The sequence below is a fragment of the Leptodactylus fuscus genome, chromosome 2 (assembly GCF_031893055.1).
Source record: "Leptodactylus fuscus isolate aLepFus1 chromosome 2, aLepFus1.hap2, whole genome shotgun sequence".
In the NCBI taxonomy this organism is placed as follows: domain Eukaryota; kingdom Metazoa; phylum Chordata; class Amphibia; order Anura; family Leptodactylidae; genus Leptodactylus; species Leptodactylus fuscus.
In genome coordinates this window covers 59,451,910-59,474,755 of record NC_134266.1, presented here as the reverse complement: position 1 = coordinate 59,474,755, position 22,846 = coordinate 59,451,910, and the positions used below count along the sequence as shown (strand labels likewise).

Genomic DNA, 22,846 nt, shown 5'->3' with positions numbered 1-22,846 from the left:
AAGGGTTTTCCCCAAAACGGTTCCCACAAAGCTGGAAGCATACAATTGTCCAGAGTGTTTTGGTATGCTGAAGCATTAAGATTACTCTTCACTGGAGCTCAGGACCCTCAATCAGCCCCAACAAAAAACGCATACTATTATTTCTCCTCCAAGCTTTTCGGCTCGGATCATATCTGCGCATGGGTTTCCATTTGGGGAGTCCACTTGGGGACCCCCCGAATGGAAACCTAATTGCATAAAAAAGTGGTTACCTAAGGAAACCCACGGACCATAAACTATAATGGTGTCAATGTGGTTTCCGTGCTTGCAGGACTTTTCTCTCCGCATTTTTCAAGCAGAGAGCGGAACGGAATGGCCCGAATACAGATGTAAACCAGGCCTTAGTTGGCACAATGCAGTCAGGCAGGTAATGTTCTCTTGGTAGTCGCCAACACTAGACTAGTCCATTAGACTGCCAAAAAAAAAAAAAACTATATAAATTTGGTATCGCCTTGATCATATTGACCGACAGGATACAGATGTCATGTCATATTTGCTGCACAGTGAATGCTGTAAATACGAAGCTCACGTGCAGTCAGCAGTCACATAGGACTTCCAACAGCACAGGCAACAGTACACGCTGGAATAGACAGCAACAATGGAGCGCCAGGGACAGATGAGTATCCCGCCAGGGTTTCTGAAATTCCTGGACCACCCCTTTAAGCAAATACATAAAAATCAAGATTAAAATTGAGAATCGTCCTTAAACTTAATTAAGAAAAAAAGTATTTTTAAACAAAAATTGACCAGCCCTAGCCTGATCCGTTTGTTCTGAGAGGAGACAAGCTGCCACCAGAAATGTCTGACGCACCGCAATCCTGTCTGCGTATTGTGATTTAATGTGTATTATGAAGTTGATATGGGAGTGTGGATGACACCTAGTTTTATTTAGTTTGCCAGGGTGGCTGTGGGTAACTAGAATGTGCGTCTCTTACACTTCAGGCAAGTTTCCAGCAAGTATCAGCTTAAGTGAAAAATAATGACTTCTGGGCTCACATTCTGTCACTTTATTCATTTTCAACAGCTATCTAGACTGTACGGTTCCAGCAAATCCTGTTCCGTGTGATGGATGAACTGCAGGAGTCAAGAACAGATTTGTTAAGAACTAATGGCATTTTGGAAGCTTAATCGATACATATCTGGTGGAATATTAGTTACCACAGATTCACCTTCAAGTATAACTCACTTTCATTGAAAGGAACTCAATGGATGGGAGAAGTTTGTAGCCAGAAGAATAACTCTTCTGCTCCACATCTACAATGTCTCAATCCTTTAGATAAATGACCAAATAAAAGTTTCAAGGTCCAGCTTGGAATGTATTGAATGCCATTATAGTTACACATGCCAGATCAAGATTAGTCATGAAGGCATGCAAAAACAGACAACAAAATACTCAGTAGTCACAGTGTAATACCCCCATTACCCTGCGGTGGTGCTGTAGGAAAAATAAAGACTCACTGTAAGGGTCCAACACAGATTTATCTCTCATGTACATCTGCAAAGTGTCTGTATGAAGCTGCACAGTCTCTATATTCTTAGGGACAGGCTCCATTGGGTGCTATATGTGCAGAGATATTCTCCACTACTACAAGCTTGAAGGGCTTGCTAGTCAACTTATCTCTGCAGAATAAGCAAGACAGACTCATATAACCAAAGCACCGCTGCCATTTCTATGTAGTCTATAGTCTAGATCAGGGAAAGGGAACCTTCGGCTCTCCAGCTGCTGTGAAACTACAACTCCCATCATGCTCCATTCACTTCCATGGAAGTTCCAAGAACAGCAGAGCAAGTATGTATGCTGGGAGTTGTAGTTTTGCAACAGCTGGAAAGACAAGGTTCCCTAACCCTGGTCTAGATATTACAAGCAGATAAAACAGTATCCTGACACTACATCCCACATCTTCTTCTCGTACCCTGACCTCCGACGATGACTCTTCAACTCAGACATTTCAGAAGTGTCTTCAGGGGCGTCTGCTGGAGCGGTTACATGTCCATGTCGAAACCTCATTGCTGAAGGCCAGGATACAGAGATTGGCAGGAAACCCAGGAAGCGTCAGCACTGATCAGATACAATAACTTTAAAACATCCGTCTGCATAAGGGACCCTCTTACTTTTGGAGGAGTTATTCTGGCTTGGCTATTATCCCCAGATTATGTCCTTAGGTTTCTTTGAAAACCATGAATTAATCTATAGGGAATTACCTTCCAAAAGATACCTTCTAATGAGGTCTTATTTGCATATCCCTTAGCTTGTAAAATAGAAATGAATACAATCTAAAAATCCTTTTAGTCTGCTACAAGACTTTGGCTGAACTCAGGATAACCTATGTGCAGGCGTGTTGTTACAGTCATCCCATATTCCTCTTAAATGGGTGGATATGCTGATACTGCAGTTCTTTTATTTATATATATAAAAAGGTACAAACAGGGTTTCGATCAAAATGAAGAAAAATAATCAGCCCTGTCTACTGAGGAAAAAAAAAAACCGCAAGAGTAGGAGAAAAAAAATGTTCCCTTCAAGGATCCCCTGACACTCCCTTTCCAAATCTTACTGGGTTCATGCTGGTTTGTACTAATTGGTCCCATCTTGACACCCTCCCAGTCAATGACTGGCCACGGAGGTCATGTGCTACAGTCATTGATTGCTTGAGCAGTCACATTTCTATGTCTAGAGGAACCAGGATGCACAAGTCTTGGCAGTGAACCCATAAAAGCGCTGGAGGATCCGGGGATAGTTCTGTGTCCATCTTCCAGAGCTAGTTGGAAGTTACAGTGAGAGGCATATGCTCCCTACCTCTATGGGAGATACAGGAACCCCATAGAACAGTCATGGCGGAGATGTGAACAACTCTTTAAGTGGCCAGACAACCCATTCAATGTTTTTTTTTTTTTTCTATAAAATGTTGTACCCAGTGTGTGATAAGTGGAATCGTATTATGATCCTCCGGAATATGTTTAAATATGAGAAATTAATAAATGCACCATTCAGTGAGTCTTGTAGTCTAAAATCAAGATGCGACCCAAATCCAACTGTCTAAAGTATTCCCCAATCTTCGCAATTCTAGAAACAGTAAATAAATAAGAAGAAAAGACAGCAAGTTTATATGGGAAGAAGTAGAGGCGTAAGAAATGTAGGCATTTACTGGTCTTACAAATGATGAACTACAGGCCAACTCCTTGCTTATCAAGTATATTGATCAACAGTATATACAAGAGTGTTTCCTATCTGAACAAGCAGTTCAAGCCGTAAGGTTGAAGAAAACTGCTGAATAGTCCAGACAATCAATACACTGCTTAAAGAAAATCCTGACTTGTACTTATTTTACTGCAGTTGCTAGTAGGTATGTATACAGAAACCGGTCTGACTCGGCTCCAAGCCATAGTAGCACCGTTCTGATGGCTACGATTGGTAAATGCACCTACGTATACAATATTAATAATTACATAACATAATTAATAATAATTGTTCATTTAATTACAACTCCAGCTCCACCCAAAATTGGACCTGACTCCGACTACACAAGCCTTAGTAGGCCCTGGGAATCAGAGGGTATAGGACTCCAAGATTTTCCTAATCCTTCCATTCATCATTCCCTTAGTTATGGATCTATTGCTCCTTAGACCATGTCCATCACTATATATTCTTTCTTTCTTCATATATTTCCTATCTTAGGAAACCCAAACTTTTTGGGACCTATCGAAGAACATACAAGACACAATGGGATGGCTGTATTATGGTACCGTCAACTCCAGCCCCATTTGGTCCAGCACTAGTCCTACTCCATCATTGTGTCATAGTTCTCATTGTCTACTATAAATCTCTTGATTCACACAATATGGCAGGTTATACATGTGTCTTCATTTGGAGGTACAGTAATCCCCTATTCTCTTTGGCTACCCTGGCAATAATTCCAATGTAACTTGAAATACTGTGCACCTGATGAACACCAGCTAAGACGACCCGAACCCATCCTTGGATCTTACGCTTTCTTTCATCTTTTTGGAAGAATAAATATCCTAGTTTTACCTGCTAAAGATGTAAGTGTTGCACTAATATACCGTGCTATATGTTCTGTGGACATGTAGAAAAATGTAATTTCATAATTTACAGTCTAACATGATAAAAAATAAAAAAAAGGCTAATGGATATATAAAACATAAATTAATTTATATAAATAAAAATTTAATGAATCTTTAGTTTTGAGTATTTAAATTAAAAATAAAGACAAATATTTCAGGTGACCGTTGGGTAAATAATTCCCAATGTATTCACTTTTAGTATGTTATTACTTTCACTTCTCTATTTTTACCACCAAGTTTTGTTTCGATATGACCACACCATGTAGGGTTAACTGTTCTTTCTCTAGTCACATGTATTAGCATGTCTGATTTTGTTCTATTGTGATTCATAAATTGGCAGTATATGTGGATATACAGGCTGTAAGGAGAAAAGAAGAACACAAGGCACAGAAAATGATAGAACCCATGTGCAAAGCTTACTGTTAAGATGGGCTGGGGCCTCTGCTGTGCTGGGATCACTGCTGGTTCCAGCGCTGGAGTAGGCCGGAGGCCTCCGCTTGAGTGTGCGGAGACTCCTATTTCCCCCTAGTGGGGTCAGCGGCGGGCCTGAGGCTATTTAGGCCTCATTTTGGTTCAGGCCCACCGCTGGTTATTCGTTTACTTACTGCATCAGCTCCCCTAGCGGTGAGCCCTCCTGTTTTCCTTCCTTGCTCCCTGTCACCTGTCTCCTATTTGTAAACTTGGATTTCCTTGGATGTGCATGACCTGGCTTGCTTTACAGCCCTCTCCTCTGTGATCCTGATTTGGCACCTTCCTGATCTCTGTGTATGACCTTTGGCTTCCACCTGACCTCCCTTTTGGATCCTGATTTGGCTACTCTGTTTACCTCCTATGTATGACCTGGCTTCCCTGACTACGCTTCTGTCTCTGCCTTCTGCTACCACGTGACCTCCAGTTATCGACTTGGCTTGCTTAATGACGAATCTGCTCCTTGGGTATCTGCGTGACTCCCCTGAATTACCCCCCTGCTCACCTATGACTTCAGACCATCCTGCTCTCTGTGACTTCACTCTAAGGTTAGTGTCTGGGTCCTCCTACTTGGAGTTTGCAGGGTGTGCGTTGCTCTCTGGGCGGTTGCGGATCTGGGCCTCGGACTTTTACCAAGTCCAACTCCAACATCAGGAGCTCTGGTGAAGAACTCCAGGGGCCTGGTTCTGCTCCGGTTAGGAGTGCGTAGCACACCCAGGAACGTTTTTGCCTCAGCGCTTGGGGGTTATAGTTGCCCAGGACTTACAGAGTTATTTGTTGCATTAGGTTCTTAACACTTACACTCCTTACACATGACTGACTACAAATTGATCAAATAAAATGTAATGAAATACTTCATATCATAATACAACAGGACTTCTAAATCTGAAGAGCAAGTAAAACATAGACATCTCCTGTAATCTAATCTACTACTGTGTGTCTATAGGAAAATCTTCTTAAGCAATCCAGCATAGGAAATAGTAAGGTCTAACTGGCCCTGGGCTACTTGACCTCCCTTTTGTGTTTTTCAGCCCAGGCACAGCCAATTCAGCTTTAGGATAAAGGAAACTGGACCAGTGGAGGGAAGGCAAAGAAGGGGCTTTCTAATAACATTATCTTCTAAGTGAGCACTAGGTTTCAGACTATAAACATACCAAGGAGCTACTGGCTACTGAAGTTAAAAAAATTAGGAGCCAAAATACATTTTTTAGTTATCAAATATTATAATGCTCCCCAGTGGCAGCTCACACAGTAAAATGCTCCATAGTGGTCCCCAAACACAGTATAATGTTCACTAGTGGCCACCCCACACATATCATAATGCATACTAAAGCCCCCTCCCCCCACAGTATAATGCTCCCTAGTGGCCCCCCACTCACAGTATAATGCTCCCCAGTGGCCCCACACACAGTATAATCCTCATCAGTGGCCCCACACACAGTATAATGCTCCCAAATAGCCCCCCACACACAATATAATGCATCCTAGTGTCCTCACAAACACAGTATAATACCCCAGTGGTCACACTATACACAGCATAATGCATCCTAGAGGCCACCCACATGGTATAATGCTCCCTCCAGTGCCCTTACAGTATAATGCTTCACAGTGGCCTCACACACAGGATAATGCTCCCAAATAGCCCCCCACACAGTATAATGCATCCAAGTCCCCCCCCCCCCACACACACACATATATATATATATATATAATGCTCTCTAGTGGTCACACTATACACAGAATAATGCATGCTAGTGCCCCGCACAGTATAATGCTCCATAGTGGCCACCCCAATCACAGCATAAGGCTCCCCAGTGGCCCCCCACACATTATAATGCATCGTAGTGGCTCCCCCACACAGTATAATGCTCCCCAGTGGCCACACTATACACAGCATACTGCATCCAGGAGGCCCCCCACTGTATAATGCTCCAGTGCCCTCACAATATAATGCTTCCAGTGGCCCCACTCACAGTATAATGCTTCCCAGTGACCCCACAGACAGTATAATGCTCTCTAGTGGTCACACTATACACAGCATAATGCATCCAGGAGGCCCCCCACTGTATAATGCTCCAGTGCCCTCACAATATAATGCTTCCAGTGGCCCCACTCACAGTATAATGCTTCCCAGTGACCCCACAGACAGTATAATGCTCTCTAGTGGTCACACTATACACAGCATAATGCATGCTAGTGCCCCGCACAGTATTATGCTCCATAGTGGCCACCCCAATCACAGCATAAGGCTCCCCAGTGGCCCCCCACACATTATCCTAGTGGCTCCCCCACACAGTATAATGCTCCCCAGTGGCCACACTATACACAGCATAATGCATCCAGGAGGCCCCCCACTGTATAATGCCCCAGTGCCCTCACAATATAATGCTTCCAGTGGCCCCACACACAGGATAATGCTCCCCAGTGACCCCACACACAGGATAATGCTCCCCAGTGACTCTACACATACTTACCAAGCTCCTCTCTGACAGAGCTCTCTGCAGAATGCAGATCAGCTCGATGCCACAGGCAGTACTATTGACAGCCTGAATGGACCCTATCTGATTCCTAAAGATGGAGATAGAGTTGATATTGCCACATGTTGCCATCTTGTTTTTGGTCTGCTTTTTTCTTCCATAGGCAGCAAAGCAGTATGGCTAGCTACAAATGGACTAACACACCAAACGTTTTGGTTGCCATCTGGAGCCCAGGATTACAGTCTCTAAGACTTTACTCGCCATCTTTCTTGACTCTTTGGATCAAAGGAGGTCCTCCTACTAGTAAACCACTTTAAATACCAAGAGTGGAGTAAATGAAAATGTAAGCCTACCCATAGAAACAATTCAATTCCAGTATTACAGAAAATTAAGCCTTACTAACCAACAGCTCTGGAGTCTCAGGGACCCGTTGGCAACTTCTGAATTTATGCCATAACATACATTCACTAGACTTACCTCTAAAACTTCTGTCACAAGAGCCCCAACACCCGTGTTATAAAATGGATAAAGAATTGCAGGGAGTGGAAACAGTATCAAGATGCCCAGGAGGCCAAGAATAAAATTGTGCCAGACTCCTACACCAGGAAAATAAGAAGGACAATTATATAAATGGAACTTAACAGCATCAAAAAGAACAGCATATATACACAGCGAGTAAGTATATGCAATCTACAGGGTCTGGGGTCAGCAAACTTCAGCACTCCAACTGTAGTGAACTACAATCCCATTCATGCTTCTTTACTTTTACATCTATGAGAGTTCCAAATATTGCCACTTACGTGTGCATGTTGGAAGTTGTGGTTCACAATAGCTGGGGTCCCAAAGGATGCTGACCCCTGTGTTACTAGATCCTGATATATATTACTGCATATCAGTCAGCTAGCTATATTGATGGTTGCATACCACTGAGAAACTAATGATATAGGTCACTTTTATATTAAGATATGTTTAAAGAAGACCTTTCATGTCCTCAGGTACATGTGGTTTTATATACCACTAGAAAGCTGACAGTTATGTGCCCCGGGGCTGGAGATATCGGTGCGTTCCTGACAGTCTAGCAACGCCTCAAGTACAAGGCTATGTTAGGGTATGTTCACACAGAGGATAAGGTGGCGGAAACCTTTTCCACCTTATGTACTTTTAGCGCAGCTAGCTGCAACGGGACCCTGCAGCATCGTCATTCCGTCGCGGCATCTCGCTCCTGAATGGGCCTAAACAGGAGCGTGTCTCGAGCCGCAGCTGACTCAGCCGCAGAATCCACGGCAAGATATGTCATGTTGCTTCTTTTTTCCGCTACTGGCTAGTGGGAAAAAAAAGCGAGCCTCTCCCATTGAAGTCAATGGGAGTCATTTCTGCAGTCAGATATAGTACTACGTGTGAACATACACTTAGAGTACGGTCACGGGGTGGGGGGCCTTTCTCACAGCCCAGTGGTGAGGCTAGACTGTGAGGAATACCCCTGTGACAGTGGGCAGAGATCAGTACCGAAATTAACGGCACCAATATCTCCAGCCCCGGGGCACATACAGGGAAAGCTGACAGTGTGCAGAATTCAGCGTACTGTCAGCTTTCTAGCGGTATATAAAACCGTATATGTATGAGGACATGAAAGGTCCTCTTTAGGGGTATATTTACATCTGTGTCCAAAGATCCTATAGTAGCCCCCATCACAGATTGTGTCAAAAACCACAGATAGAAAAAGTCATGCATGCGTGGATATCCATTAGATCCCATTATAATCTATGGTGTCCAAGTGGATTCATTTGTGTCAGTCATATGATGGATCTTCTCCTGTTTGTGATTCCCATTTTTGTGTTCCTATAATGGAGATGTATAGTGTGAGAAAGCTAATATGGTTACTTTCTTACTGAAGGGGTCAATGCATGCAGATTTTCCTCATAAAAAGTTTTGAGCATGTTTGTTAGCATGTGTCAGTGACAATAGGTATATAAACCTCTTCTGTGAAGGGATAAAAAAACTTTTTATAAAGTAAGCTGTTAAAAAAGCCCCGTGGGCTAAGCTCACATCTGTGTCGGAGGCTACATTAGTGTCCTCTTTCCCATAATCTGTTAAAAACTGCAGACAAGAAAAAAAATGTCCTGTATACAGGGCTGCACTTACAATGGAGCACAAGAAAAGAAGCCAGGGCACTGATGTGAACATGCCCTAAATAGCAGAGGATCTGCATATGTTCAGTATGAAAATATACGTAAAGACTTAGTGTGCCATCTAGTGGCCATGGCTGTGCACTGCTTAAAAAACAACATTTTTGTTTCATTCAAAATTCTGTCATAATATATTACATAAAATGAGTTACTTGAGTTATACTCGAGTATAAGCCGACCCGAATATAAGCCGAGGCCCCTAATTTTACCACAAAAAACTGGGAAAATGTATTGACTCGAGTATAAGCCGAGGGGGGGAAATGCAGCAGCTACTGGAAAATTTCCAAAATTAAAATGGTCGGTGTTTTTGGGTGCAGTAGGTGCTGGGGAAGGGGAGGGGGTGTTTTGGTTGTCTGTCTGCCCCTTCCCCGAGCTTGAGGACTGGGTTTTTTCTTCCCCCACTTGGAATTCAGTCTGGCTGAATATAGAATATCTGCAGTGCTCCTATTAACCCCTTCCTGATGGAACAGGAGCACTGCAAATCCCCTATATTCAGTAGACCGGGCACTTTCAGACACAGGGATACCTAATGTGTATGTGTTTCACAATCATTTTCTACTTTTATATGTATTCTAGGGAAAGGAGTGATTTAGTGACCTTTTATTTTTTTAAAATCTTCTTTTTTTTTGCACTAATTTATGGGAGATTCTATACATTAATATTGTGGCTGGTCATAGACCCCCCCTTCTAAAAAAATAAAATAAATAATAATAATTTCTGACTCAAGTATAAGCCGAGGGGGGTTTTTCAGCACAAAAACTGGGCTGAAAAATTTGGCTTATACTCGAGTATATACAGTACGGTATATATTTTATTCCCAATGCATTGCTAAGGAAAGGGACACGGCAAGTCACAGCCAGCAAAAGAAAACAGCAGAGAAGGACTAGACCGCGCTGGGAGCCACCGGAGCAGGTGAATATGTTGTTTTTATTATTATTATTATTATTACTATTATTTTTTATTTTATTTTTTTTACCTTACCTGCCCTAATTTAAAAAATAATTTTTATACTTCAAATCTCTAACTAAGACTCCTTTCAGAGCCACAGGATCTTACATCACAAAGATGCGTACAATCTCTGGACTGGCTAGAACAATACACCAATACCGGGAGGGATCTCCATGCTGCAAGCCTGATCCATTGTAGCTGTGGACCTAAGATGTCCTACTACAGCCTTCGTTTCGGGATGGATTCTTAGCCTTGTCGGTAGAATCCTACAAGCCGCAGTCACCGAAAGGAAACTGTGCCCATCGACTACAGCTGTAATCTAAATACTGGAACTAATTCTGTGCTCAAGTAGCTCAGCAGTGTGGAGAGAGAGGACTGATATCCAAAAAAAGCCTAACCACTTTGTACTGAGTCACAGCTGAGCTATCAAGGGCAACAAGCTGAGTGAATGACAATCTGTACTATTCAATCACCAACTTCCATCACGATAGACGTTTCATTACTCTCCCCCCCATGATGCTATATTTGGGGCTCCACTCTAATTTTCTCCATATCTAGTATATACTGGGTTCTGATTTAATGTACATTGGGTCCCTCTCATCTTTATTGGTGAAGCACATATTACAGTAGCACCGAGGAGGGTATACCTTATTAATAGCTTACTCAGTGTATTTACCCATCACATTCCAAGCTTCTGAAGAAAACAGCACTCCATAGAAAGGCTGAATTCAAACCCTGTAAGGCTAGGCTCACATGACGGATTGTAAGGCGGAACCCACCATGCAAAATCCACCGTGGATATCTTCCAATCAATGGCAGAAAGATTTCCTACTCCCATTCACTTCAGCAGGAGCATCAGATGGGATTGAGTAAGACGCTTAATTTTTTTGCTACCTCTTTTATCAGCTAATATGCTAAGTATCTGTCTTTGAGGTGTCCTTCTTGATGTTAGCAATTTGTAAGTTAATTTTTAAAGGGTACCTGAGGTTGATGAAAAGTTGAGATATGTGCAGGGTCATGCTGGGCAGCCTGTTCTAACTGTATAAGCCTTTATACATGATATCCTATCAATTTGTCTGCTGCTAATTATCCTATTATGGCTGTAGTACATTTTACATGGGAGTGTACAATAATAAGCAGTCTGCACCCTCCCCAATCCATTACTGATAATGTTTTATGGTGATAACGTCCATCCTTTAGGAGAGACCACCTTTTCAGGTACGTGGAGACTTATACAGCCATAGTTGCTCCACTGCAAGAGAACATGGGAAGAATATTCAAATCTGTCCCCCAAGATGTAAATAGGGAGACAGTGCCTCTGTTATGCCGCCCTCTATGGGAAGCACCCTGAACATCATGCCCGACTTTCCCAGAAGTCTTTACTGCATAATGCGGGGTTATAACCAAATCAATTTCTCAGCTACGGACGGCACCGTTTCTGTCTGGTTGGACTTCATCAGCGCAGCCTAGAGAGAATTGATTTGGTAGAAGTGAGAGGCTGAGAGACCAGATTGTGGGGATAACGTCTATCCATAGGGAGAGACCACCTTTTCAGGTGTGTGGAGACGTATACAGCCATAATTGCTCCACTGCAAGGGAACATGGGAAGAATATGCAAATCTGTCTCCCAAGATGTAAATAGGGAGACAGTGCCTCTGTTATGCCGCCCTCTATGTTTTGACATACTGCAAGGAGTAACTGTACAATAGCAAAATCTCAAGTGTCCATTATATAGGAGATCCAGAAACACTAGATTACAAATACACACAGGCAAGCAGCTAAAAGACAGGAAAAAAAAATAACAATGGCATGACTTATAATAAATCTGTCTCACCTCTGCCTGCCCTGATCCCCACCTACATTTGTACAATGCGATGCTCGAGGCACAGATCAAGGCTTGATTCCCAGGTTTGTCATAAGAAATTACCTTGTGCCAAACATGCGCTTTAATGTCATCCTTCTATGCCAGAAACCTGACGCAGAGGAAATTATGTGTCTGAAACATGTAACTTTTTCCTTTGTCATAGCTTGTGCATTCACAAAATATAAGTGAATGAGATATGATTCCTTATCATGTACAACAGTCACAGACGACCTTACACTACAGTCCATGTGTATGTTCTTTACGCACATAGGGTGCATACTAAAGCAAATGGAGAAGTAAAAGGCGAATACTCCACATACCAAATTACTAAAGTAAAGTCCTACTGTGACAGGGCTAAAGAATTCCTTTTCATCTAGGAAACTTGCTGCATTGTCAGAATATGTTATGGCATCGCCGGGGCACGAATCTGAAATATGTCCCCTCCAATTATAAACATAAATTCCAAGTCCTCACTCCCACGGAAAGTATGCGACATCATTCCTAATGCCATTAATGACTTACGAAAACAGGCGAAGGTCACTTACCTGCGCAGAATATCCGTAACTGTTGGATGGGCGAAACCAGCTGGAGGTGAGTGGTGAAAAGATCAACAAATGCCCCGGGGTACACAACAAATATAAACATGCCAAAGCCATTAAATCGCACCGTTTCCCTGTGGATACAAAAGTAACGTTAATACCGTGACAGCAATACTTCATACATAAGAAAATAATATGGAAACATCTTTTAATAACTCCTGGCCATACTAAAATATAGAAAAAGTGAATAAAATACATGAAACGTAACACATGTATTACAAAGCTGGAGAGAAATAGCACAATAACCACCAATGGCAATAGAGGCTGCTGGTAGCCCTCCCCCTCCTTGCACAATGACTGCTGCCGAAGTCACAGAGCATGCCCACAACACTCTCCTATACAAGGCAATAGGCTGTTTTCTTTTTTTTTTTTTTTTTTTTTTTTTAAATGTACAATGTACATTTTTCCCTATCAGTATGTCTTTGGAATATGGGATACAAACTCCTCGCAGATGGTTTTATGCCCTTGGCGGGATTTGAACACCAGGACTCCAGCGCTGCAAGGCTGCAGTGCTAACCACTGAGCCACCGTGTGTGTGGCCCCCTTCAATAGGCTGTTTTCTGACTGCGGTTGCCTATGTCCAGTTGGCTGCTGCAAGGCAAATCTGTGTACTGCTGTTCACAACTCAAAGCAGCATACCAGACAAGATGGCCACATCATGGCCAAAAATGAGAACTGGCAGATGTTGGTGGAGATGCTGACAGCATAATGTCTTCTTACAACAGACCACAATTGCAATAGGATATTCAGCTTTTCACTTTTAAAGGGTTTTCTGAGATTACAATATTGCTGAACCTTCTCTAGGATACATCATCAATATTAGATCAATAGCAGTCCACTTCTCCGCACCTCGGCCACTCAGTTCTGTTTGAAGGGATGCCACATTCAGATGAGCGCTGGGGACTTTTCCTTGTTACATTAGACTGTACACTAGAATGCTATACACCACATAGTGGTTGTTCTGAGTACTGCAGTTTTCTCCCATTCAGCAGAATGCAAAAAGCAGCAATATCCAAAATTACCACTATTAAGTGTATGGCGCCCTGGTGTACTCAATGCTGTAACTAATGCAAAAACGGCAGTGCTCACCCAGGCGTGGCGGTCTCTCAAAGAGCTGATCAGCTGATTTGTGGAGAGGCCGAATACCACTGATCTAATATAAATGGCTAATTCGAAAGACAGACCATCAATATTGCCATCTCAGAATACCCCTTTAATATTTAAGAATAATGGAGAATGATCAGATTCTTGAAGACGCAGCTTTCATACAGTCATCCAGGTACAGTATAAATATTTCATCCTTTGTAGACTGCTGTCTAGTTATACTGCTGAAATATTCATGTGAATACAAAATGCAGCTTCAACCCCGCCAGACATAAAAAGAAGAAGATCAGGTTACCTGACGGCTGCCACTCCATGGCCGACCTCATGTATGATCCCACTGATGAGGATTGCCGAGAAGAAGTATGTCAGCTGGCTGATGGGCAGGTTTACACCAGGCACCTGTTCAAGTCGCATAGAGACAAAACATAAAACATGAGCTCCGCCGACACAACAGATAGAGTATACTGGCAGCTGCACAGACAAATGGACGGCCATCGTCTGCACTCACATAGGAAGTTACTGATATGTCACATGTATGTGGGCCCCCTCCTGGCAGAAACTACCAGTGGCAAAAAGAACTGAAAGAAACGTGAGGCTGTGGAAAAGCAAAAGCACAGGAGTGTAGATTATTTTTTTTATAATCACAGGACGGTAGAATGGTAGATGGTAACCTGCTCCAGCTACAGGAGAATAGAGGGGACGCAAAATCTCCAGAAACCCAGAGATCGCCATCCTGAACACATCCCATTTCTCTACCTTACTGCACCTGGACAAAATGTCCTGCTTATCAGGGGCAACGCCGTGGCTCAGTGGTTAGCAATGCAGCCTTGCAGCGCTAGAATCCTGGGCTCAAATCCTACCAGGAACAACATCTGCAAGGAGTTTGTACGTTCTCTCGGTGTTTGATACTGATAGGGGGAAAAAATGTACATTGTGATCCTTATATGGGGCTCACAATCTACATTAAAAAAAAAAAAAATGCCCTGCTTATCTATGCCTCAACCCATTGTGTAGTCATCTGAACAAAGAGAATGATATCACAGTGAAGACATTTTAGCTACAATGTTGGTTAGTGTATGTACGGTAATGTTCTGTAGCTCACCATACTGTATAATCTAAATGACATATGCGCTATGTGACGGGTGACATTTAACTCCATGTATACTTCAGAAGGCCACAATACTTTAGAAATCAAATCTGAAGAAAGAAAATTTGTAACATTCTGAGGAAAATGACTGAAGTGAAGCCACTAAATACACCTTAGAAAGCAGAGCTACACTTAGCGTAATGGTGAAAGAACGCTTGTGAAATGTCAGCTAACACTCTAGAAATGTCACCGATGACAGACTGTTTTAATGATATTTTACTTCCCAACAAATCACCTCTGTGGCAACATTACATGTGATCATTCACACTTAGCGTTACAGGGCATTTACAGCGCTCCTGTCATATCACAAACATCAGGACAAAAAATGCATGGGCTGCTTACTTGCATGCTACTTACATTGTATTCAGCCATTTTCATTTGCTCACACCACTTTTGTCCCCCTCACAGAGCCCCAATAATGTTGGCCTTCTTCTGACTGTCCTCTCTTTTTGGAGGAATGTGCGCAATGTGAGAAGTCTGCCATTATTGTAGCTGTTTGGACTTCCTGTCTCTTAGTTCCTATCTTTAAGGGATTCGATCATTAAAACGCAATTTTTTTCTCCCTAATACATAGGAATAGCCTTAAGAAAGGCTATTCTTCTCCTACCTTTAGAAGTCTTCTCCACGCTGCCGTTCCATAGATATCCCGTTTTTCATCGGTATGCAAATGAGTTTTCTTGCAGCACTGGGGGCGGTCCTCAGCACTCAAATAGCACTGGGGACGTTCCCAATGCTGCAAGAAAAATCTCCAATGACGGCCTCTTCTTCCTCTGGAATGCCCTCTCCGCTACATATTCTTCCAATGACTTCTTGTGGCTTTAAATGGCATGCATGCGCAGTTGACGCTGCCATCAGGCAGAGCCGACTGCACATGCCTGGGCCATTTTCTTGTGGCCGCTTGCGCAGTAATCTCATATAATCGGCCACAAGAAAATGGCTGCCGGTAAGAACTTCTAGGCCTCGGGCTTATGGCAAAGTCGACTGCGCATGCCTGCCGGCCACAAGAAAACGGCCGCTTACAATACTGTGCAAGCGGCCATTTTTTTGTGGCCGGCAGGCATGCGTAGTCAGCTTTGCCCTAGGCCTAGAAGTTTGAAGTCACTGCTGGAAGAAGACAACAGGGAGAGGCCGTTCCTGAAGAAGATGGAGGCGGCGCATGAGAGTTCTCTCGCAGCATTGGGGGACGCCTCTAGTGCTGTTTGAGCTCTGGGGCGCACCCCCAGTGCTGCGAGAGAACTCATTTGCATACCGGTGAAAACCGGGATTTCTACGGAATGGCAGCACGGAGAAAACATCTAAAGGTAGGAGACGAATAGCCTTTCTTAAGGCTATTCCCATGTGTTAAGGACAAAAAAAAAAAACGATTTTAATGATAGGATCCCTTTAAAAAAGCCTACAGCCCAGTGAAGGGGAAGCCTTCTAAATAGCCGCGATACCCTCATCAGGGATGTCACTAAATTGCAAATACTATATGGCAAACACTGTAGGCTATATATAAATGTGATCTGTTATGTATAATAGATTTATTCAGTACTGACCACAACTTGCAGCATGCGATCATTTTGAGGCCCTGGGGTATCTGCCATCATCTGGTGTAAGGTCTGTATCAGTGTCCTCCCCAGTAGAATCATGGATCCAAACATAGCAAGGATCCCAAACACCATGCCCAAGTTGAACCTGCAGTGTAAGACGAAGGATACATTGTTAGCCCTGGTACATACCATATTGCTAAAACCAAACTTCACTTATATTGAGGAAAAACTATATCAAACAGTGCTAGACATGCAGGTTTCGCTGTCTCACTTAAAGGGAGTCTGTCAGCAAGAAAACCTCCATTAAACCAACTCCAGGACCATATAGTGCTTGGTGTCATGAGCACAATCCTGTAATTGGTTTGCAGAACGGTTGCTTGAATTTTGTACAAAAATATTTTACTTTCATATGTAAATTACATAAAGGTGCAACAGAACATGGCCAAGCACAGATGAGTATTGGAAGATCTTCTTGTTCCAATCCTCCTGACATTACTGTAGCCGGGCAGAGGACTGAAACAGCAAGAAGATCGTTCGATGTTCAGCTACGCTTGCAGATTTTGTTGCGTTTTTTTCAGCCAAAGCAGGAGTGGATTGAGCAGAAGGGAGAAGTAAAAGAACTTCCTATATATTTCTCATTCCTTTTGTAGCCATTCTTGTCTTTGGCTCAAAAAAACTGCAGCAAAATCTACAATAAAAAAAAAGCTGTGCTTCCGAAACGTGGGGCGTTAGCCTGCAGGACTTTTCTCTCTGCATTTTTTAATCGGAAATCCTGAATGTCGAACAAGCGTAGGTGTGAACCTAGCCTAAAAAGACTGCATAGAATACAAGCTCGTGACCAGGAGAATTGGGGAAGGGGTCTCTTAGTTACCAAGATTAGATATTAATGGCCTGTCCTAGGCGCTGTTGTCAGACTGCCATTGTTCTGATACTGATGATTTTTCCCCAGGTTACACCATGAATATCTAGTCTGGAACAATCCCATTAATATGGTCCATTATGGAGATAGATCCACTTTAAATGGATCCTATCATACAAACACATTTTTTTCTTAGTAACACTTCGGAATAGCCTTAAGAAAGACTATTAGTCTTCTACCTTTTGTTGTTTTCTCCGCGCCGCCGTTCTGTAGGAATTGCGGTTCTTGTCGGTATGCAAAGGAGTCCTCTCGCAGCAATGGGGGTGGGCCCAGCGCTCAAACAGCACTGGGGGTGTCCCCAATGCTGCCAGAGAACTCTCTCCAGTGCCGCCTCCATCTTCGTCAGGAACGTCCTCTTCATCCGACGCAGGTCTCAAACTTCTAGGCCTCAGGCAGCACAGACTGCGCATGCCCACAAGCCACGGGAAAATGGCCGCTTACCCAGTATTGTAAGGGGCCATTTTGTCGTGGCCTGTGGGCATGCGCAGTCTGCTCTATCCAAGGCCCGAGGCCTAGAAGTCGGAAACCTGCGCCATAAGAAGATTACGCTGCTGATGAAGATGGAGGCGGCAATGGAGAGAGTTCTCTGGCAGCATTGGGGACACCCCCAGTGCTGTTTGAGCTCTGGGGCCTACCCCCAGTGCTGCGAGAGAGCTCATTTGCATACCGTCAAGAACCGGGATTCCTATGGAACGGCGGTGCGGAGGGAGGAGACCAATAGCCTTTCTTAAGGCTATTCCGACGTGTTACTAAGAAAAAAATGTGTTTGTATGATAGGATCCCTTTAAACATCAGAATGGGTATTCTGAGGAAGACAACCCCTTTTACATATGCTGTATTAGAGAATAGAGTGGTGTCTATCTCTATTAACCACTGCCTTTCCAGCTAGCTCATAGGCCAAAGGTCTCTAATAGTGAGCCCATAACAATCAGTTGGTCACTAGGCCATCTTATGTCTAAAAAGAGGTTGGTGACAACATTAGCATCTATGGCTAATCTCCTTACACAAATGCTTACCATATGTATAAGAAGTATGGCTTCCATCTTCCCCACTTATAAAACAGACGGTTAAAAATTGTGGTTTGCCAACGAACGTGAAATGGCGAGATGCTGAGTCCATGTATGGAAAGCCATTCTTCATATGTGCTCTTGTATGTCTTCGAGGACTATGGGACAAAATAGTAACAAAACCAATTCACATCAATAGAAGGATAAGTAACCGTACATTATTTACACTTATTTTACATTCCCATTTGTATTGTAGTGGATCAATACATTCATTTAAAGAATGCTTAACCAGTTCAAGATTGGGCCATTTTACCTGGTTTAGGACTAGGCACATTTTTGGGTTTTTGGTACATGTGTATTTGAAACATTTGATTAACCTGAATAAAACAAAATTTTCTGCGTCTTTTGTACGTGATACATAGGACTTTTAAGTTATTTTTATTTTTGCAAATACAAGTACAGTAATTAAATATTTAGCTGTTTTAAAGATCTTCTCTAAATATCTCGAGGTCACAGTCTTGTTGTCTTGATGAGCTGCCAATGGATACGACCATGAATGCAAGACCTTTCTAAGGTCAGAAATCAGCAATGATTTCCTAATTGTGGCCGGGATATCTTCCCGTACATGTAGTGTCCCTGCCTGATAATCTGTCCACAATAAGAAAATCCTGGCTAGAGCGACACCACTAAGATAGTTAAAGAAAATCTTTAAAACTCTGCAGAATTTTTAACTGCCCACAACCAGCCCCACAAAGTTGGATGAGAGCTACATCATGGCAGATCCCATAGCGGTCTACACAGTGCTCATAGAGCTTTGTGTTGACAGTGATGGTATTAAGCCATATCTGCCTTACCTCTGGGATGTCCAGCTGTTCTAATAGCCAGATTCCCACTTCTGCAGCTGATTAATAAACAATTATTTAGGACACGCCCTTTTTTACAAGTCACCGAATTTTGGCTTTGGTTATTTCGTGATTAGCTGCCTAGTCTCATCTCATGTAATAGTCTGCACATGCCCTAGGTACCCTAAGTATATATCCCGTGTAACAGTCCGCACATGCCCTAAGTACAGTATATATCCCATGTATCAGTCTGCATGTGCCCTAAGTATATATCCCGTGTAACAGTCTGCACATGCCCTAAATATATATCCCGTGTAACAGTCTGCACATGCCCTAAATATATATCCCGTGTAACAGTCTGCATATGCCCTAAATATATATCCCATGTAGAAGTCTGCACATGTCCTAAGTATATATCCCATGTAACAGTCTGCACATGCCCTAAGTATATATTCCGTATAACAGTCTGCATATGCCTTATATATATCTGTATATATCCTGTGTAACAGTCTGCATATGCCTTATATATATCCGTATATATCCTGTGTAACAGTCTGCATATGCCCTAAGTATATATCCCACATGTCAGTATGTAAATGCCCTTTGTATATATTCCTGTGAAGTCTAAGCTACAAGGGCCTGGGCAGTGATCATGACTCGATAGATTACAAGCATTGGCATATCCCTTAGCCAAGTGTGAGGCTGGATTGCACGGATGAAAAATAGTTTCAGTAATCAATGTGTGCACCATCTGTGTGCCTGTACGTGCTTCTTTCTTAGTCGGCTCCACAACCCTCCATAGACTTCTATAGGGCTCAGGTAATTTGATCTCTTTATGAGCTTGCAGTCTGTCTTGGAAGACCAAGATGGACACAGCCACAATTTCAGAGACAGTTTAGAAAGAATGATAAATGATTGAAAAGCCACCTGATAATGAAGAATGCAACATTCTGCTTCAGTAAATGCATTATTTACTTGTACTATTGATCTACACAAAGTTAGTGACTACTTAAAGGAAAGTAGAACGCAATACATTTTACTTAATACAAGAGTACAAAGTATAAGATGTTGTAAAGGCTCAGTGCAATGGTCTATGGGGTGGACAGCCATGATTTGAGGCTAGAATATATACCAGCATTAGAGATAAGTGAACCAGGTCATTTGGAGTCGGGTTCAACCCGCATATTCCAAACTGTTCAGTGTTGTTATGGGGATTCATCTTGTGCAAACTAAAATAACCAACATGGGGCAATGCTGGGGGCGTCTTCCCTGCAGGACTCAGCTGAGGGGACATCAGAAAGCTGCCACTGACATAGACAATACCCATGGACAGCTGAATCTGTAATGATAATGTCCCTCTGCCCTATGAATATGCTGTATATGAGTGCAGCCATTATATAGCCCATATATAGTAGAAGACCATATCATAGCTGCTCTATAGTTCAGGTTCATGGCTATATCATGCACCACGTGACAGCAGACCCTTCGTGCAGTATGATGGAAGGCCCACCCCTACGTCCTCTCACCGTCAGTAACGTGTCGGCCAGATAAATAGCACACCACCCTCCGAGCACCACCACGACCAGCGGTATCGGGATCATAGCGAAGGTCCCCTGCCATTCAGCGCTATGATAGCGGCGGAACTTTACTGTTCTATGGAACTTAGCAATCCCGATCCTTGTTTCCTGCCGGACACTTCCGGTAAGCGGACCCGCTCAGACGGCTCAGTGATTAGCTGTCACTAGTTCAGATGGTGCCCGTACAAGCGTTCTACGGACATCTTTATTACTGGCGGAAGTTGTATTCAAATTACAAGTGGATGGGGAAATAGTTTAGGGTCGTATATAACAGGTCCTCACCAGTGATGGTATATATATGTATACAGCCAGGTCCTCACCAGTGATGGTATTTAGACAACTCTATGTGAGTCGTCTATTTCCCATCATTTGTAGGGACCATTTTTGCCCCTATTGGTCGGTCCTGAACTCTTATAGTGTTCACAGTGAATTGGCTAAACCCCGCTCTCTGTAAGGACCTTTATAATAACTGGGCTCTGGCTTCAGTAATGTTTGTAAATCTCACAATAAAGGAACAAGATTAAATCGTAAAAATTTTAAGATAAGACACGTATTATCTTTATTCAGGGCCGTCATCTGGAATTTTGGGGCCCCATACAGCCTAAGTGTCTGCCATTTTAAAACTACCTTATTTTGCGACATACCAAATATGTATTACATAACAGCATTACAAGGCTTAATCAGATTCTATTTGCAGGTAAAATCTGCTCCGTGTGACAGCGCCTATAGAGAGCCAACACCATCTATAAGGGCCCTCCTAATAAATCCTCAGGGTTTATTCACATTGCGTTTTTGGCCTCCCTTGCCAGGATACGTTGGTAACCAGTCAGAATCAGCTGTCAACTTATCCCTGCACGAAGAACTGGCCAATAAAAAAAAGGGGGGCCTGCAGTTCTCCGTGCAGGGATAAGTGGGGAGCTGATTGTGACTGGTTACCAACTTATCCCGGCAAAGGAGGCCAAAAACACAATGTGAACACTCCTTTAAAGTGAAAGTCCCACCCCCAAACAGGCTGCTATGCTAGTAACATAGCGGCTTACATCATTATTATTCTCCAGCTAAAAACTTATATATTATATATTATTGCCCCAGTTCCCTCTCCGCAGTGCCGCACACCCGATGTCCCAACAATCCCCCCCCTCACCCGTCCACCCTCTAACATCTTTCCATTGCCCCCTGTACCCATACCTCCCAACTTGTGAAGAACCAAAAGAGAGACAAAATGTGCGGCGCGCTTTGCGCGCCGTGGGAAATTTAGCCCCACCCACTGTTATGTTGACTCCGCCCATTCATTAATTTTTCATGTGCCCGCACACTATATAATCCTCCTACAGTCATCCGTAAATTATATGTCCCCCCTCTATCTCTCCCCCAGCTTCATATACACCCTTCATCTGCCCCCAGTTTCATGTCTCCCCCTCCATCTCTGCCCCCAAATTCATGTCCCCCCTCCATCTCTGCCCCCAGTTTCATGTCCCCTCCATCTCTGCCCCCAAATTCATGTCCCTCCATCTCTGCCCCCAGATTCATGTCTCCACATCTCTGCCCCCAGATTCATGCCCCCCATCTCTGCCCCCAGATTCATGTCACCCATCTCTGCCCCCAGATTCATGTCCCCCATCTCTGCCCGCAGATTCAGGTCTCCACATCTCTGCCCCCAGATTCAGGTCTCCACATCTCTGCCCCCAGATTCATGTCCCCTCCATCTCTGCCCCCAGATTCATGTCCCCTCCATCTCTGCTCCCAGATTCATGTCCCCTCCATCTCTGCCCCCAGATTCATGTCCCTCCATCTCTGCCCCCAGTGTCATAACATCCTCTCCATCTCTGCCCCCAGTGTCATGCCGTCCTCTCCATCTCTGCCCCCAGATTCCTGTCCCTCCATCTCTGCCCCCAGTGTCATGCCGTCCTCTCCTTCATCTGCCCCCAGTTTCACGTTCCACATTACACTTACCTTCTCCTTCGTTCCCCCGCTGCTCTCTGCGCGCCTCTCTCTCTTACTGGCGCACAGTTGTAGACGCGATGTGACGTCATCACATCGCGTCTATACTGCCAGTA

General features: G+C 43.4%; 1 protein-coding gene across 1 annotated transcript in view; it reads right to left on the bottom strand.

Moving 5' to 3' along the window:
* Positions 1–20,878, bottom strand: part of MBTPS2 (membrane bound transcription factor peptidase, site 2) — a 40,355-nt gene extending 19,477 nt beyond the window's left edge. The window contains exons 1-6 of the mRNA XM_075263853.1: positions 20,739–20,878; positions 18,380–18,528; positions 16,451–16,589; positions 14,061–14,164; positions 12,608–12,735; positions 7,542–7,660 (exon numbers count right to left, since the gene is read on the bottom strand). Coding sequence (XP_075119954.1) covers positions 7,542–7,660; positions 12,608–12,735; positions 14,061–14,164; positions 16,451–16,589; positions 18,380–18,528; positions 20,739–20,813 — 714 coding nt within the window. The 5' untranslated portion in view covers positions 20,814–20,878. The remainder of the gene's footprint in view (positions 1–7,541; positions 7,661–12,607; positions 12,736–14,060; positions 14,165–16,450; positions 16,590–18,379; positions 18,529–20,738) is intronic.
* Between the last annotated feature and the right edge of the window lie 1,968 nt (positions 20,879–22,846).